Genomic DNA, 17453 nt, shown 5'->3' on the forward strand with positions numbered 1-17453 from the left:
AGGAACTTCATAACTCAGCATAAATGTGTCTGTATTAAATACATGCATAGCGTAAAAATACGTAAAAGATAACTTTTTAATACTTCTCAATGCCTGAAATAACATAGCTAACTACCTCATTCTATCAGATACAGTTGCATTATAACTGATTTTGATCTAGTAATTAGTGTAAGGTAATTGAAAATGAGCTAACATATGGAGATAAGACATAAGTCTATCTATAGTGTGATGACTGATGATGTAGAAACTAATATGGATGGAAGCAATGGCTTCTTATACTGCGAGACATGCTGTACTCCTCAACAGACAGAGCTCTATTATACAGCTTCATGTCTGAATGGCAAGGGTATTGAATTGCATAGAAAACAATAAAGAAAACAATGAGCTCTCAAGATACTTCTAATCAGTGATGTTATTTCTAGCCTGTACATTACAATTAACCTAATCTTTAGGCATACTCTACTGAGTTTTCTCAGGTAAATATCCAGCTGTTACCTGTGAGAACCCAAACTAAATAACAATTTCAGGATTTAGACATTACAACACTGGGCTATTGGAAACGATCCTGTATTTCATACTGCACTGAGCACAATGACAACACTTCAAATGCAATAATAAGACCTGAACTAATAAAATAATGTTTTTTAAGGATCTGTATTAAACATATTTGCTGTTTTGAGGAAAGCTTACCTATATAGAGATTACGCTCAGAAATCAGACAGTATCTCCCATCGCGAGCAAAAAAGGCATTGACTACTACATCCAGCAAGGATTTGTATTCTATGCATCCAGCTAGTGTTTCCAATACAAATTTATCTTCTGCCACATTAAGAGTCTAGAGACACAAAATTGATAATGATTAATGTTTTCTGGAAATCAAATGTTAGTTGTGTATAAAAAGAAGTACGACCGTTTTGAGGTAACTGAAAAACACAAACATTGACCAGCTCAGAGGGCTGTCACATCACAGGTATCAATCCCATTTGTTAAAGAGATTCCTTTTTGGGATATATTTTGTAAATCTAGGAACTGCAGTACAGATTTGGTAAGAGATTTTCCCCAGATAACACAAACTTATTGGTAGCAACAGGAAAAAAATCCATTAATGCTACAATTTTTGTCTTTCTACTGTTCATCAGGCCACGCTTTTACCTTCTCAATTACCCTTCAACTGCTTTCCCCTCAGTTACTAGTTGGTTAGCTTTGCAAGCATCTCTCATGAGTACTCCAGCATGAGAAAGGCCAGATAATTTACAGGTGAAAATAACATGCAGCTATCATCTTTTACTGCACTCACTGAAATTTATCAAAGACAATAAACCTTGAGCAATATGCTGCCAGAAACAACCACTCTATCTCAAATATTACAGCTTATTATTATCTGTTTTGTTGTATAAAGCACAGTAAGCTTATAGTAGATGAATACTGGATAGTTCTATTTCTTTAATGTTTGGAAGCCTATATATCACAGTGTTGAGCAATGTCTGTACTGGATGTAAGTAATACTTTGTAATGTGTGTCCACAATGTCATTCTCATAAAAAATATCTGAACACATTCTCTGTATGACATTGAATTTCAGTTTTCCTGATTCCCCAGTGTTTAAGTTGAAAAAGAAGGATCCTGGCTGTGCATGAGATTGACTGACTCATATTAGGAGTATGTGCTGACTGGCATTATCTCTGCCTTTTGAGAGACTCCTAATGCCCTTAGTCTGCTTCTGGGGGCATATTTTCCTTGCTCCTTGACACTTAGCTTTGGCTGGGAACAGGTCAGGTTGCCTCGAGAGCAGAAGAGAATGTGTAAGAAAGCTCAAGCATAGGATCTGTGAACACAAACAGCTTTCAAAATTTGTTAGTACAAGAAATATCATGAATTAAATGGAGAAGTACCTGCAGAAAACAAGCCTTGCCAGTGTGGGTGCATGATAATAAATATGAGCTGTTTAGGGGAGGTCAGAAAAGGATTGGTAAGGAAAGAAAGAAAAGTTCTTCTTTCTGGAGAGAAGGAAGGGAAGGAACATCAGCCATGCCATGCTTGAGACTCCTCGGGATAAGGATTTATTTTAAGGTGAAACAAACATTTAAGGAAGAAGATAATATTTGATGAAAAGATAAAATAGCTTTCACCTCCTGAGAGAACTGTGTAATAGCATGTACTGATCTTGCCTACTTCTAGGCAGAATATGCACGTTTTGCAGATGCTGTCTGATTAATTTACAGCACTTCAGATATCAGTGCTAGTCCTCTCCAGGGGTCTAATCAAAATGCCATGAAAATGAAAGAAAATATCCCTACTGACTTTACTGGGATTTGGACCAGCCAAAACTGAGTCCCTCTTTCAACCCTGCAGTAAGTGAAAATGCTTCTAGCCATTTCAATAGGGAAAAAAGGTCCTAGAATATTAGGATACAAATAGGAGAATACATTGCTTCTACTATTTACAGTCTATGTTTCAGACAGCAGCTAGTATTTTCACGTAACACTGCCGATCATCTCAAAGAGGTACAGTTAAGGCTATTTTCCCTTGTACTTATTAAATTACATGAGCAGGATGTTGCAGAAAAATCAGATGCCATCCTTTTCTTAGAAAGATCATAACATGCATCTGTATCAGTAACCAATAATACAAACAAGATCCGTGCAATTTAGTAGGACTTTTTTCCACCACGTTTATCAAAATAATCTTCCATTAAATTATTTTCCTCTCAAAAAATAAACCAATGACATTTGACATTTGGAGATTTTACTCACAGTTGAGTGGGCATGTGTGAGACATACAGGCTGAACCAACACAAATGAGAACGATGAAGAGTAATGCCAAATTACACCATGTTCTTGCAAATGGAAAGCTCAAAAACAGGTTCCTCTTGCAATCCATGTCAGAGGAATAAAGAAGCAGAACAGTGAATATGGAGTGGCTATTCTGATTTTACGTTTTTACATGTAAGCTTTTCAGTAGGTGGGGTTTGTAATGGTCATATGATGGGCCTGATATTGCAATTCTAATTAAAGCAAATAATTCCACTGAAAACAAAGTATTTACATAGAGAAAGGCACAAACATTGCATGATATTTTCTGTATTAGAGCATGCCTCTTGTTATCAGAGCAAAATCTTGATTCTAACTGTCAGTTGGAAGAAAAACTGCCTGGGATGATTCAGTTTGATGCAAAACTTTTTTCCCTTCAAAATGAATGGAAGCAGTCCATTTTTACAGAAAGCCCTATAAAATCTGTCCTTATGTAAAATACACTTGATGAAGGATCTCTATGGATGCGGATCATTTTTAATAGATTTAATTGAAGATATTTAATAAAAAGAAGGGGCTTTAATAAACAAAAATGGAGCTATTATCTGGAGGGCATCAATCTGATGGGAAGAGTATTAAAAAGCATTTAAGAAGATAAACAAAGAGAAGCAGTGTTTGCATTCAAACAAGGAATAACAGAAATAAACATGTAGTTTTGAATGTGAGTATCCACGATTTAAAGAATCAAGATAGATTTAAATAATTAAGTAAATGTGTTTTCCAGGCAATTCAAATTGAACTCTGTTTTAATATCAGCGAGGTCACAACACTGGAACAAGAGCATTTATATGTACTTACTATTTGTTTTTATGAGTTTTTAAGGCCATAACAGACTCTTTGAGATCAAAGGTGAAGGCTGGCCTGCTGCAACTAGGAATCACACATCATGTAACGAAGGAACCCACGTTCTTCAAAATATTCCCAGTGAAAAACAAGTCCAATATTATGTTCCAAGCATTATAACATACAGTGCAATAAACACAAAGATTGTAAATAGCCAAATTACAAGTCAAATTGTAATTTCTTTCCTGGAAGAAAATCACATGTGGGAATATACTCGGAACAATCAACGTAAATTCTTTTCATGGCATAAAATTAATATGATGCAGAAATAAAATATATGGAAATGAACTCAGAATTTCCTCTAGACTAACTTTTATCATAACATTCTAATAAGAAGAGACCAAGTGCTTTCATTTGTTTTACTCTAAAAACAGAAGGCTAATAATGAGTGAGGTCCCTTACTCCACTTGTTCACAGAAACACGAATTAGGAGCTGCAAGAGGGAAATGAGACTGGAACAGACCTTTCTCTCTTGCTTCCTGAGTGGCCTTGGAGACATTATGATCTCTCTCAAAACTTTGGTTTTCTAACCTGAGAAATTTATTTAGAACATATTCACCTTATGAATGAAAAGTACACAGTGTTATATAGTGTATATATATGGAGGAATGGCTTTAAACTAAAAAAAAAGGGAGAGTTAGATTAGATGCCAGAAGGAAATTTTTTATTCAGAGAGTGGTAAAACATTGCAATAGGTTGCCCAGAGAAGCTGTTGATGACCCATCCCTGGAGGTGCTCAAGGCTGGTTTGGATGACACCTGTGCACCCTGAGGTGCTGGAACTAGATTAACTTCAGCTACTATGAGCTCTACATTGCTCCTCAAACCTACTTCATTCTGAAAGAAAATATTATTCTCCCAGGAGATGGAAAATTATTTCATAGAATCATAGGATCACAAGGTTGGAAAGGAGCTATAAGATCATCTAGTCCAACTGTTCTCCCATTACTGTTGCTACCACAGGCCACTAAACGATCACTCAGAGCTCCTCTTCCAGATGCCTCTTTTACACTGTCAGGGATGGTGACTCCACCACCTCCCTGGGCAGCTATTCCAATGCCTGATCACTCTCTGAGAGAAAAAGTTCCTTCTTATGTCTAATCTAAACCTCTTCTGGTACAACTTGCAGCCATTTCCTCAAGTCCTATTCTATTCAATCAAATAAAAAAGTCTAATAGAGTAGAAAGTAGTAACTTGTTGAGAAGTCAAGTCTGATTCACTGGATACCCACTTAACTGAATAAAGGGCTGTGTCTTGTCATCATATGGATTCGTACTTTTGAAATCTGACGATTTTTGTCTGGCCTGTAGTTCACAATGTTAGGTTTGCAAAGTGTAATGCTCCTACCATGAGTCATAAAGGCTCAAACTGTGTGCGGTTTGAAGTGATGGCCTTAGTCAGGATTCTAATTAGAGGAAGTTCCTACTGAAGTCATTAATCCTCAGTGGTAAGTGGCCAACCCTGGAGATCATATGTACAAAAACACCGCAATATTTTGGGGATCACAAACCTATTATGAAATTTTCTATTTCACAGAAAGAAGTCAAATGAATTTTCCATGAGAAATCATAATCACCTGTTTGGTTCAGAAACATTTACTAAAGCTGAATTCTGGATAAAAAGATTTTATTTTGTTGGATAAATTCCCAGCAAAAATATAATGTAGCAAGTGAGCTGATATAGAATGTTTTAAGCTATCCCAGAGAAAGGTTTTTGCCTTATCACTGACATCAGCTATGCTCTGTTTTCTCCTCCATCTGAAAGAGTTTAATAAGAAGCCTAACATCCACGATTTTCTAATGGAGTTACTGCTTCTTTGTCTTTATGTCACCTCTCCTGGGCTGAGAAGAGCGATGCTCTGAATATTAATTTTTACAAGTATTTATTTTGGCAGCAGTGAATTTAGCTGAATTTACCCAGTCTTTGCTCAGTGAAAAATGATTATTTTCAAACTGGATTAGTTCCCTGATGTAATTCAACACATGAATGCATAAAGAGTTATGCCAGTACAGTGCAAGAGGCAGAAAATAGGTGCCTAACTGGAAACTGTTTAAGAAAGCAAATGGTCAAGAAATGTGAATGGATTCAACACCTCTACCTGTGGTCTCCATATGAGACCTCTGAAGTTTTATATCCCTGTAGTCACTTATGCAGAATGAATACAAAAGAAGTTAATTACATGGAATAGCAGCACGTTAGACTTCATTGTTAGAAGTGGAAATGAGTAATCGAGCTACACAGCAGTACAGAATCAGTTTTGTCAATGTAGTTTGTTAGTACACAGCACATACAGGCAACAATAGGCTAATAATACCAATGTCTTCATGATTTTTTAAAGCTGATTCAATCCACTGGCTGCATCAGCTGAAGTCAGAGTGTCACTAAGGACAAAGAGATGGGAAAAGATGACAGAGCATGTAAAAGTAAAGGACGGGAACTACTTCAGGCAGTGTAGCTACCGATTGGCAAATCTTGGTCTGGTTACTTGCAGTATTAGATCAAAACGAGGTAGTCAGTTTAGTGCCATTTGCCTTCTATCCCACTGTTGCGACAATCACTTATGTCCTCAAAGCAAGAATACTTGATCCTGTGAGTCAGATTCTAAACTGTGCTTCCTGGTGCTGACAGGAACTTTCGTTTGGAAGGAGAAAAGGAGAAAGAAAATTATAAAACAGTTTAGAAATGGAACTTTCCCTGTAACTGTCAGGTTCATTTTAGGACATTGTTCCCCCATCTTTAGCTGCTACCCAAGCAGTTACTCAACTCTCCTGATCTTTTTACTTGCCTCTTTTCTGGTGATAACTACAAGAAATTTGGGCTTAAAATAATGAATGAAAAATGTCAATACTGTAAGAAAAGTCTAGGAAAGCTACAAGAGTATGTTAGAAAACTGATAACTTCATATTTAAAACAATTCACTAAAAAGTTGTAAATTGTGTAAAATGAGCTGAAACTTAATGTACCTGCAGCATCTTGGCTGATTCCTCCAAGAAATCGTCCATGTTCTGATTTTCTGGGTTAAATTTGTTAAGCTGTTGGATTATTATCGTAATATGTTTCCCGTGGCTGGCCATCTTCACCATGGAGAATCCTATAAATATAGAAGATGATTAATTTTTCATGCCTTCTTCAGTTGTAGCATAATGTATGTTGATAGGCTCATAGAGGAAACACACTGAAGTCATGTACAAGAGAACATTTAGGTCAAGCTTTCAAAAATCACAGTTATTCACAACTGCTAATGGAAGAAATAAGAAAACTGTAGAAATGTCAATAAAATACAAGAGATAATTACATATTTTTTATTTTGCAAATAGCTCAGGATCACAGAATCACAGAATGTCCCGGGTTGGAAGGGACCTCAAGGATCATGTAGTTCCAACCCCCCCTGCCTGGCAGGGCCACCAAACATACACCTTTACTAGATCAGGTTGCCCAGGGCCCCGTCCAACCTGGCCTTGAACACCTCCAAGGACGGGGCATCCACAACCTCCCTGGGCAGCCTGTTCCAGGGCCTAACCACTCTCCTAGTGAAGAATGAAGGAACTTCATCCAACCTAAATCTTCCCTCTTTTAACTTCAAACCATTTCCCCGTGTCCTGCTATTGTCAGCCCTTTCCAAGAGTTTACTCCCCTCCTGGCAGTAAGTTCCCTTCAGGTATTGAAAGGCTGCAATGAGGTCCCCCCTCACACCCCCGCCATTACAGCCCCTCACACCTCCACGGTCCCACCCGCAGCTCCTCAGTGCCGTGACGAACTACCCGGCAGGAGGAAAGATGGCGGACATTGTTTGCCGCCGTTGCTGAGCAACGCAGTTAGGCTGCGCTCTGCTCTCGCGCTGATCATTGGGCCTAGCAATGAAGCGCTACGCGCTCAGACAAGCTCAGCTGTGACAAACAGGCTCGGCGTCCTGAGCGCAACACGCTCAGCATCGCTCATAGGAAGAAGACTACAAATCCCGGCATCCCCCGCGCCGACGCGCTCCGTATGCCACCTCCGGTTCGTCGCGCGGCACGCTGGGGGATGTAGTCCCGCACCCCTCCTCGTGTTACGCAAATGAGCGGCTCAGTAGGCGGGGCGAGCGCTCTGCAGGCCGCCCCCAGCCGCGCTCTGATTGGTCAAGGTATCAGTGGGCGGTGCTGAGTGGCAGCGCGGCCCCGCCCCCGCGCATGCGCCGAGCGGGCGCTGCTGTTGTGCGGGCGGGCAATGCGCGCAATGTTTTGGGGGCGGGCATTGAGGCGCCGAGCGCTCCGTGCTGCCGGTGCCGGCGGCCGGTCGCTGCGTTGAGGCGGCGGAGCGCAGCCTTCGTTCGGCCGGGCCGGGAGGCGGAGCCTTGTGGAGAACAGCAGGACTCGCCCCGCTCCACGAGCAGCCCAGGGGGCCCCTGTGGCCGCAGCCGGCGGGCGGCGCGCTCCGAGCGGCAGCGGGGATGATGAACAGGTTCCGAAAGTGGCTCTACAAACCCAAGGTGAACGAGGGGGGGGACGGGGTGGGTCCGGGGGTCGCTGGGGGCTGAGCGCTGTGCGGGCACCTGGCGCCGGGCTCGGCTGTGAGCAGCCCCGCAGCCCCGCAGCCCCTCGGCGATTCACCTTATGGAGCGCTCGGTTCAATTTTGTCCTGTCACCGCCAGCCGTCCGCATCGCAGCGCTCAGCATCGTCCCCGTCGCTCTTTACCCGAAAAATAAAGGGAAAAGTTGAGCTGATGCTGCGGAGCTGGTGGCGGCGGGGCGGGCAGGAAGAGCCGGTCAGTGCGTGTTGGACGCGGTGATGTGACGGAGATACGAGGTGGAAATAGAGGAGGGATGGAGTGAAGTGATGGCAGGAAGGGTTGGAAGACTTGTTGGGTTTTTATCGGCGAACTTTGAGTAACTGAATGAAGTGTGCGGGGAATTGCAAGTGCGGCTTTGGGGCGCAATTTCTGGATCCGAATGGATCGGGTTTCACCTTAATAATGGAGAATGATCTCATGTAAATCATCTTTCTAATAGAGATTCTGGCTCTTTATGGTAAGACCTGCTTAGCGCTATGCAGTACCTTGCTGGGCTCGGTGCTCTCAGTACCCAGTGTGTGCACTGGGCAATATATGCCCTTATTTCTATGGGGCTGAGCCGTGCTGGGGATCTTCCCACCCCGTTGTGTGCTGCTGGCCCCACCTCGCACTGTCATCTCATGCCATTGCACTGCAGGCAGCAGCAGGGCCTTCCTGATCCGGAAAGCAAATGGGATCCTGGGCTCCATCAGGAGAGGGCTGGTCAGCAGGGATAGGGAGGTGATTGTCCCTCTCTACTCTGCCCTTGTGAAGCCCCATCTGTTGTACTGTGTCCAGGTGTGGAGCCCTCAGTACAAAAAAGACATGGAGATTTTGGAAAGGGTCCAGAGGAGGGACAGGAAGATGATCAGGGGGCTGGAGCACCTCCCCTATGAGGACAGGCTGAGGGAGTTGGGTTTGTTCAGCCTGGAGAAGAGAAGGTTGCGGGGTGACCTCATTGCAGCCTTTCAATACCTGAAGGGAACTTACTCCCAGGAGGGGAGTAAACTCTTGGAAAGGGCTGACAATAGCAGGACACGGGGAAATGGATTTAAGTTAAAAGAGGGAAGATTTAGGTTGGATGTTAGGGGGAAGTTCTTCACTAGGAGAGTGGTTAGGCCCTGGAACAGGCTGCCCAGGGAGGTTGTGGATGCCCCGTCCTTGGAGGTGTTCAAGACCAGGTTGGACAGAGCCCTGGGCAACCTGATCTAGTAAAGGTGTATGTTTGGTGGCCCTGCCAGGCAGGGGGTTGGAACTACATGATCCTTGAGGTCCCTTCCAACCCGGGTCATTCTGTGATTCTGTGTGATTCTGTGATTCTGCTCCAGGGAGCTGCCTGAGGTGCAGGCAGAGCTGTGGCCCTCTGAGACTTTGTTTGGAAATGGTCCTGGTTGGTTTTGAGAGCAGTAAGTGCTGCCTTGAATCTCGTGTTCAGAGTGGTTCAGTGTCATAGTGTGGTTTTCAGAAATAGCCTTGTTTTTGTTTTCCTTGTTTGCCTATTGAATTCTTATGGATAACGTAGTTAAATGAATAACAATGACATGTTTCAAACCTTGGCGTGTTTTGGTAGTGTTTCAGATGGAGGAGTTCTTGTATAGAGACTTCCAGTTCTTGGAGGGAGCTTATAAGCAAGTCTGACTTTACTGATGTTGCTTAATTATAATCTTGTTAGGCACTGCAGGTGCCAGGTATGTTTTATCAGTTAGATACTGCAATTGCATGTGTAGGAAACTGCTTCTCTTGAGGCTTTCCAGATGCTGGTATCATGTAATAGACTTCTGCATGGCAGCATATATTGCTGGTTGTTTGTTGTTTGGTGGCATCCAGAGGGAACTTCAAAGGCAGTGGAGGAATGGGATTGGGAAGGAGCAGGAGGTGATGAGCTCAGAGCGCAGTGCATTCACAGCACAGTCCATCCAGAGAGCTCAGTAAATGCTCTGAATTGATCCCAGGGAAAACTACTTGATAGTCCAATCCCCCGAAAGTATTTGTGTGAACTGTTTCAAATAATGTTTTTACATAGGGGAGACTAAGAAATGAAACAGAGCAGGTATTGCTTAGCAGGATGTCATTACAAAGCTATCAGTGTAATTGTCAAGTTGCTGTAAGAGGCAGGGACCTGCATCGGGACACACACTGACATTGAAACTGCTGCATCTGTTTGAATGTAGCGAGGATGTGAGAGGAAATGTGAGTGTAGGGAAGTGCAAAGTCCTGGCTAATGCTGGGGCACGACTGACCTGCATTGTTATACTCCTGCTGTCTCACCCTGTTGTAACTCTCCAGGTATGGCTGGACACCCAGATTTAATAAACCGGCTCTAATGCTGATGGTTGAGGTAAACAAAGAGTGAAACAAATAAGAGCGACATGATGCACGCAGCTGGTAGGAGGCTGCTCTCAGCTGAGATCATAGAGGCAGAGCAGAGAGACGAGGCTTTGTTTTCCAACTCCTGTGCTACGTAGGTTGCAATCTAATTTCTGAGTGCTTTCTGTGAGATGAATCTGCGGGCCACAAACAGGAAACAACGTGGTGAGCTTTTGGAAAGGAGTTAGTGTTCACTTCTGAACCAGGAGAAGGTGCAGAGCTGTGACTGGAAGCAGCTCAGGGCTGACGCTGTGTGCTGTGAGTGCCTGGGGATGCTGCAGGCACCCCACTGCCTCCTTGGCACAGCTGCTGCTCCGAGAAAAAGGGCGACTCCTAAATCCAAATGTTTGAATACAAGCACAGATAGAATAGAAACATTTCCTGTCACTCCTTATCCTGTGCCTTTTGCTGTCGGAACATTCCACAGGTGCTAGGTCAGAGCCTGCTCCCAGGCAGATGTGAGCATCCCACAGGATGGGAACAGGCTGCTTTTGTGCAGTTATGAAATGCTTTTGATAACCAAAATATTCAGAGCAACTCCTAGGAATGTTGCTGTTTGAGGCTGGAGAATAGCTGGAGCTAAGAGCAGGTAACTTGTTACCGGGGTCAGTGTTGAACGGAGCTCTGATTTATCAGCATTTTGAAAGAACTGTTCTGTATTTGAATAGGGGGGAAAATGTGTTTCCAAGCAAGACTTAAAGATATTTTAATTGCTTAGTATAAGACTGCAGCATCTTTGATGCTCACTTTTTGTGTTATTCTTTTGGGGCAATAAGAGCCAAGAAATATGTTTTTCTTGAGATTTCAATTTCTTTTTTTCACTTCAGTTGTTCATTCACTACCCTGTTTTATTTATTTATGTTTTTTGCTCTCATCTTCTTTTCCTATGTGATAGTAGGCACATCTTATGATAAATGTTCAAGAATTCCTTACGTTCTCAGCACAAAGCTCATGCTTATAGGTAGCAAGTGCCTTGTTTCATGCATGCTTTGTCCCACTCAGGTGTTCACCAGGCTGGCAAGAGCCTGGGGGCCTGATGCTGTTTTTTAGCAGCCCTTCTGCTTGGGGTGACTTAAGAAGAAGACGCTGTGCAAAGAAGAACATGCATCAGGCATTGCCTAACGTAGAAAAGGGAGACCCAGTGGCAATAAAAAATAATTAATCAAATACCTTCTGGGAGCTTCAGCCTTGTGCAGGGATAAGGTGGTGGTGGTGCTGTTTGCTTTGTTGTTTGTTTGTTTAAGAGCAGGTAAGTACTGGGCTTTAAAAGTTGCATTTAAGAATGTTGTCTTGCTTAGGGAGCATTCTCAGAGTTACTTTAGAAATAGGAAATAAATATTAGGAAAAATAGGCAGCATTGATTTTTCTTTTTGGAAGGAGGAGGAAAGATGTTAGGGATTTCTGAAGGGAAGAAAAAGTTCTATATAGAAGATGAATAGAAATATGAACTATGGAGGAAGAGAAGACAGTAAAAATTAGTCTCAAGGATGTGCTTAACACACTGTGAAGAACACTTTTAAAGTTGATTCAGTAGAATGAGATGTAGGAAGGGTTATTTTAAGCTGTGTTTTCATTTCTCACCATTTCAGCCCATCATAAAAAAGATGAAGCTGCTGGGGTAGCCATGCAATTATTGAGAGAGGTTTTGAGTGAATGAATGGAAGAGGTAGGAGCAGTTTACAGAGTAATAGTTGGAAAGCAGCATTTTGTTTTAGCTGTGACTTGTACATCTTAGAAGTGAAATATTTACTGCTCATGGGAGAGAACCAGAGTGACTTGAGGAAAAGTGTCTTAGGAGAACCTGAAGGAAGAGTGAAAGAAAGAAATATGATTAGTAGCACAAATTTGGTGCTGTATGATAATCCAAGTTTCTGCACCACGCTGTTTGTGATCAAAATCTGGTACTTAATGCCACGTGTATATTAACATCTAATGGCTTCCAAACCTGGAAGGATCAGGAATCTGTACTATCTGGGGAAACAGCACTGGAGATGCTCACTGTTTTTAAATCAGCTCTTTGATCTCGCTCAATTACCTGCTTAATTCTTCTTGTTACTACTGTCTGATCAGAGGCTGCAGCTATTGAACTGCAGCGATCAGCGGTATTGATAGGAATCCTGTGGAAGGCAACCAATAAATCAGCATATGTTATTCTGGCTTCACAGTTGTGTGTACTGAACAGCTTCATTTTCAAAGCACCATCTAGTGGTTTGAATTCTGGTGCGGAAACTAATAATTTTTTGCTGTTTGTTCTGCAGCTCAGTAGCTAACTTAAAATAATTACAAGTCATATTATTTCTTAGCCTTGGTTTACCTGTATCTGAGAAAGTCAAGAAGGTAAACTGTTGCAGTTGTCTGCAAGAGATTTGTTTGTCTGTACTTAGTTACTTGGTGGCGAATAGAGTCAAACCCAGCTTTATTGATAACCTGGATGAGGGGATTGAGATTGGGACCGGAGGAAATGGCCTCAAGTTGTATCAGAGGAGATTCAGGTTGTGCATTAGGAATAATTGGAATAATTAGGAATAATTAGATAATTGGAATAATTGGAATAATTAGGAATAATGTGTGCCCCGGTGGCGCAGTGGTAGGAATGCCGCCTTGCAACACTGGGGCCTGGGGTTCGATTTCCCCTGTGGCGCAAGTGGTAGAAGTGCCGCTCTGCTACACAGAGGCTCGAATCCCGGGGGTTGGACTCGATGATCTCTAAGGTCCCTTCCAACCCGCACGAGTCTGTGATACTGTGATACTGTGTGTGATAATTTCTTCTCTGAAAGAGTGTCCAGGTAGTGGAGTGGGCTGCCTAGGGAGGTGGTGGATTCACTGTCCATGGAAGTGTTTAAGAAACACTTAGATGTTGTACCGAGGGTCATGGTTTAGTGAGGGAATATTGGTGGTTGGACTGAGTGATCTTGGAGGTCTTTTCTAACCTTGCTGATTCTATGATTACTTTGATACGAGAGAAATGCATACACCTCGCAAAATGACTCTTCTTATGTGGGCTGCTGTGGGCAGGGTTACAGTCTATCAGACAGAAGGTCCATCTAGCCTGGTGTCATGTCTGGTGGCTCTCAGTGTCCTGTAACAGATGCCTTGGGAGAAAAGACGAGATGAATGGAAAGTGATATGTCCCCTGGGCTTTTATTTCTTTTCAGCTTATGGTAGTCTGCATCTTAGTTGTGTGCTGAGCTACAGATTGTGCCCTTATAATCCAATAGCTTGGGAACATTCTTCCTTAGTATCTAATCATTTTTCAGTCCCTTTATACTTCTGGCTGCTACAATGACTACTAGCAATGAGTGCTTAAAGTGAACCTCATTCTAGTGACGTGTGTGTTTTCAGGTGTCCATCAGTGTGACCCGATGTGCTCCTTGTCCTGCAGATTCCATTCTGCTCTTCATCTTGGATTGCATTGATGTGGGGGTAGCAAAACGTAGAGAAAAATTCTTTTCTGTTTTATATATATATACTTAGAATACAATGTGTTCTTCCATGTTATTTAGAAGAATGATGATACAAAAAAAAGAAAAAAAAGAAACTGCATTGAGCCATAGTCCTTAAGCTCAAGTATTTTAGAGTGCCCAAAGAATTCTTTATTCCTGAGCTAACTGGAAAAAGCTAGCAATAAAAACACCTTTGACACGCTTCATTTAGTTATTTTAGTAGTTACTGTCTCCTGTGCTGGTAGTTTTGCAAGCAACGTTCGTTTAAAAAATGTATTCAGTGAAGCTATTTTAAAATAACCATGTTAAAAATAAATGAATTGAAGCCTGAGTTGGTATGTTTGGCTCATGTCTGAAAACTGACCTGCCTTCGGAGTGCATCTGACAAAGCAAGTTTCTCAAGCTTGATTGTTTCACTGGAAGGTGTTGCTACATTGGAGTCTGTCTTACCCATCCTCATGAGTCTTTGTTTGCATTTTCAAGGTACAAAATATGCAAATACTTTGTAGCTAAAATTACCAGCTGGGGATAACTGGCTTAATGGCCTCATGCTTGCGTTCTGGATGTGAACTGCTGCCCTTCAGGCAAGCTGAAGCTATTTAGTTCCCTCAGCCAGAGCTATCCCAAGTCAACAAAGCAGAGCACTCAGCCTGCATGCAGCAGACATTGCTGTGTAACAGAGCTTGGTTTTCCTTTGCTGAAGCAGCCTCAGCTGCCTGATGTTGTAAAGCAGGTAAGTGACCCAGGTTTTGATACACTGTATAGAGCTGTAGGTTTAGGATACAGGAAAAGGTGAGCTTTGTATGTTTGGGCAAAGTAGGGTCCAGCCTCCCTGTCTCAGTGTGCCTTGCTGCTAAAACTCGAGAGCCTAACTCTTATTTTATTATATATTTGATGTGGATCAGGCTTGCTCCATTCAGTTTATATGTCTGTTCTCCTCTGCAGCCTATGGGAATTTTCTTCTTGTCTCCCCAATAGTCAGTAACAGTTTTGCATTACCTCCATGGGCCCAGCCTGGGAATTCTTGACGTTCCCAATCCTCTTGATGGTGGCTCTGCTTACTCCTGTTCCTCTACATTTACTATTTTTTCCTCCTTAGAGTCTTAATGCTTCTGATATCATTTAAGGTCAGAATGCCCTGAAGAACTGATCGACAGGAACTGGGTTATAGAGGGAAATAGGATTCTAGAGTGAGACTCTGATTATGTATAGTATTGTGCAGCGAGACTGACCTCTGAGAATGTCATGTGAAGACTGCCCCTGCTTTGCCCTGTCTTTATAGGCCACAGGATCATCCTTCTTTTACTTTCACAGGACCTTATACACTTGATAGCTGTTCAGAATGAATAACATAACAGTGAGCATTGTGTCACTTCCATGTACTCCTGGCTGGGTGAATGAATGAAAGGGGGGCTATTGGGCAAAGGACGTTTAGGGGGAGAGATGAAGGTGGGGTGGTGGAAGAAAGTGCTTGGAATAAAAACACCTGAGATAAAATTTAAGGGTGGAAAAAAGAAGGTGATATTCTCTTTCCAGTTGTGTGCTTTATATTTTCGGATGGGGCATAGGTGAAAATAAATTGGCACGATGTTTATGCTGGAATGTGTTAATTCCTGCCATTCCAGCCATCACTTTGATCTCTGAGAATTACAGGTGCTTGTAGATAAACTAACCAGATGTTCAGGATGTTCTGCATTTCTACGTGGTGTTCTTCTAATTTTCACCTTCCTCTGTAAACCTTCTAATGTAGGAAAATTTTCCTGAAATTCTGAAGTACATCAGATATTATGAACAGTCCGATTGGTTTTGAGAAGAAACTTGAGCAATGTTATAGAGCTGAGCATGAAAGGGTTCTTGTATGTTTGTCTGAACTTGGCTTTTGGATGTTTGTTATCTTAGAAGTCTTTTTAGGAGTGATGGGAGGCTCATATCAGTGCCTCATTGCCTGATTCTCCTTTTATAAGCACAGACCTGTTGGTAGGCATTTCACCTTCCTGTTTCCAGCTGCTGGAGTTCTTATTTGTACAGTAGGAGCATTAGAACATTTCAGACTGCTTTCTTTAAAGCCTTCCAGATTCCCTGCAAGAACCACCTGCTTTTATTTAATCTTCAAGATTCAGGAAGATAGAGTACATGCACTTCTGAATGTGTTATTTAATGCTTTTGTGAAGTGTTTTTATAGAGATGGATGAGTGTACCTCATTTAGTTGACAGCCATATAGAAGTACCTTGACGCAATTGAAATGATGTCATTCTGTGTTGCAAGGTGGATTATGAGAATAAGATGGAGTTAAAAGAACGTAGAAGGAGGAGAATAAAGAGCTATAAAGCAAATCTCATCTTACTCCCATGATTACTTTTGCCTTGGATTTTAGAGGCATAAGAGATGACGTGAAAATAGTAGTCAGTCCCTTGGTGGTGACTGGTGTGTGTTCAAGATGGAACATGCTGGTTGTGGGGTTACGTGTGTAGGTCCTGTAGGGACATGTGATGCCCTGGGTGAGATCCCTTATGTTCTTGTGTAGGTAATCTGTTATTATGATATTAGCAAATACAAGTGAACTGCTGTCTAGTTGTTTGCTTCCTACCTGAAGCAGAGCTGATGGTTATTTGAATTCACCTGACTCGATCAGTATTTTAAAAGCTTCTGAATTAAAGAAAACATTTACCCACTAAATATTAATGCATGGTTTTTCAAAAGAATAAACCCTGTCAAATTACTGCAAATATTTCTTGATGAGTGTTCCTGAAGAGTCACTAGATGACCTTGCTGCTGGGAGCATTGCTTTCAGCATAAGAAAGCCAAGCACAGCTTCAATTGAAGCCCAGAGCTGTGTGTTACAGGGCAGGCCAAGTGATGCAGTACCATGAGGGTGATTCTGGCTTATTCTGCTTTTCTTTCTCTCTGTGCTTCCATGTCATGAGTGACCCACAACTCGTGTGTCTTCTGTTTGTTCTTATAACACCAAACAGGATTATTTTTTTCTAGCTTTCAAAAGGCATGAAGGTTTAGTTTTCCCAAATATAAGTTAATAGCCACAGCAGCCAGAAAAAAATTGTGACGTTTTATGATTTTATTCCTTATCCATCATTACTCCTGTCCACAGCTTTATGATGTTACTTTTCCTTTCAAGATTGCACTACTGTCATGGTTTACAGCTGAAACTGAGAACCAGATTGTATGTACTTTGCTATTCAAAGACTGGAGCACAGCTTACTGTCACCATATGCTAAGATTCACTGCCCAGCTCCTGCTTACAAATGAGAACGTATGGGAGATAGGTAACGGTGATGTTCTACTGTTAATTAGGCACATTCAGACTGGCGCCTCACTACCAGTGCGTTCAGTCAGCTCTGTTTTGTCATCCCCATCTCCCCCTGGTGGTAAACCCCCTGGGTTATTTGTGGTTGGGGAAGAGTGTCTGCCTATTCAATAGCTATCCAGCAGTCTGAAGTTCAAAGTA

General features: G+C 42.1%; 2 protein-coding genes across 8 annotated transcripts in view; one reads left to right on the top strand and one right to left on the bottom strand.

Moving 5' to 3' along the window:
* CFAP99 (cilia and flagella associated protein 99) overlaps positions 1–7666 on the bottom strand; it is a 42382-nt gene extending 34716 nt beyond the window's left edge. Inside the window, exons 1-3 of one of the 4 annotated variants that reach the window (XM_032444085.1) lie at positions 7646–7666; positions 6615–6742; positions 691–835 (exon numbers count right to left, since the gene is read on the bottom strand). In XM_032444085.1, the coding sequence (XP_032299976.1) occupies positions 691–835; positions 6615–6734 (265 nt within the window). In that variant the 5' untranslated portion in view covers positions 6735–6742; positions 7646–7666. Of the gene's footprint in view, positions 1–690; positions 836–6614; positions 6743–7368; positions 7593–7645 lie in introns of those variants that run through there. The other 3 variants (XM_032444086.1, XM_015862665.2, XM_015862664.2) reach the window with 3 other exon arrangements.
* A 179-nt stretch (positions 7667–7845) lies between these two features.
* Positions 7846–17453, top strand: part of ZFYVE28 (zinc finger FYVE-type containing 28) — a 120901-nt gene continuing 111293 nt past the window's right edge. For 2 of the 4 annotated variants that reach the window (XM_015862850.2, XM_015862852.2), the window contains exon 1: positions 7846–8119. In XM_015862850.2, the coding sequence (XP_015718336.1) occupies positions 8081–8119 (39 nt within the window). In that variant the 5' untranslated portion in view covers positions 7846–8080. The remainder of the gene's footprint in view (positions 8120–17453) is intronic. The other 2 variants (XM_015862849.2, XM_015862851.2) reach the window with 1 other exon arrangement.

The sequence above is a fragment of the Coturnix japonica genome, chromosome 4, assembly GCF_001577835.2.
Source record: "Coturnix japonica isolate 7356 chromosome 4, Coturnix japonica 2.1, whole genome shotgun sequence".
In the NCBI taxonomy this organism is placed as follows: domain Eukaryota; kingdom Metazoa; phylum Chordata; class Aves; order Galliformes; family Phasianidae; genus Coturnix; species Coturnix japonica.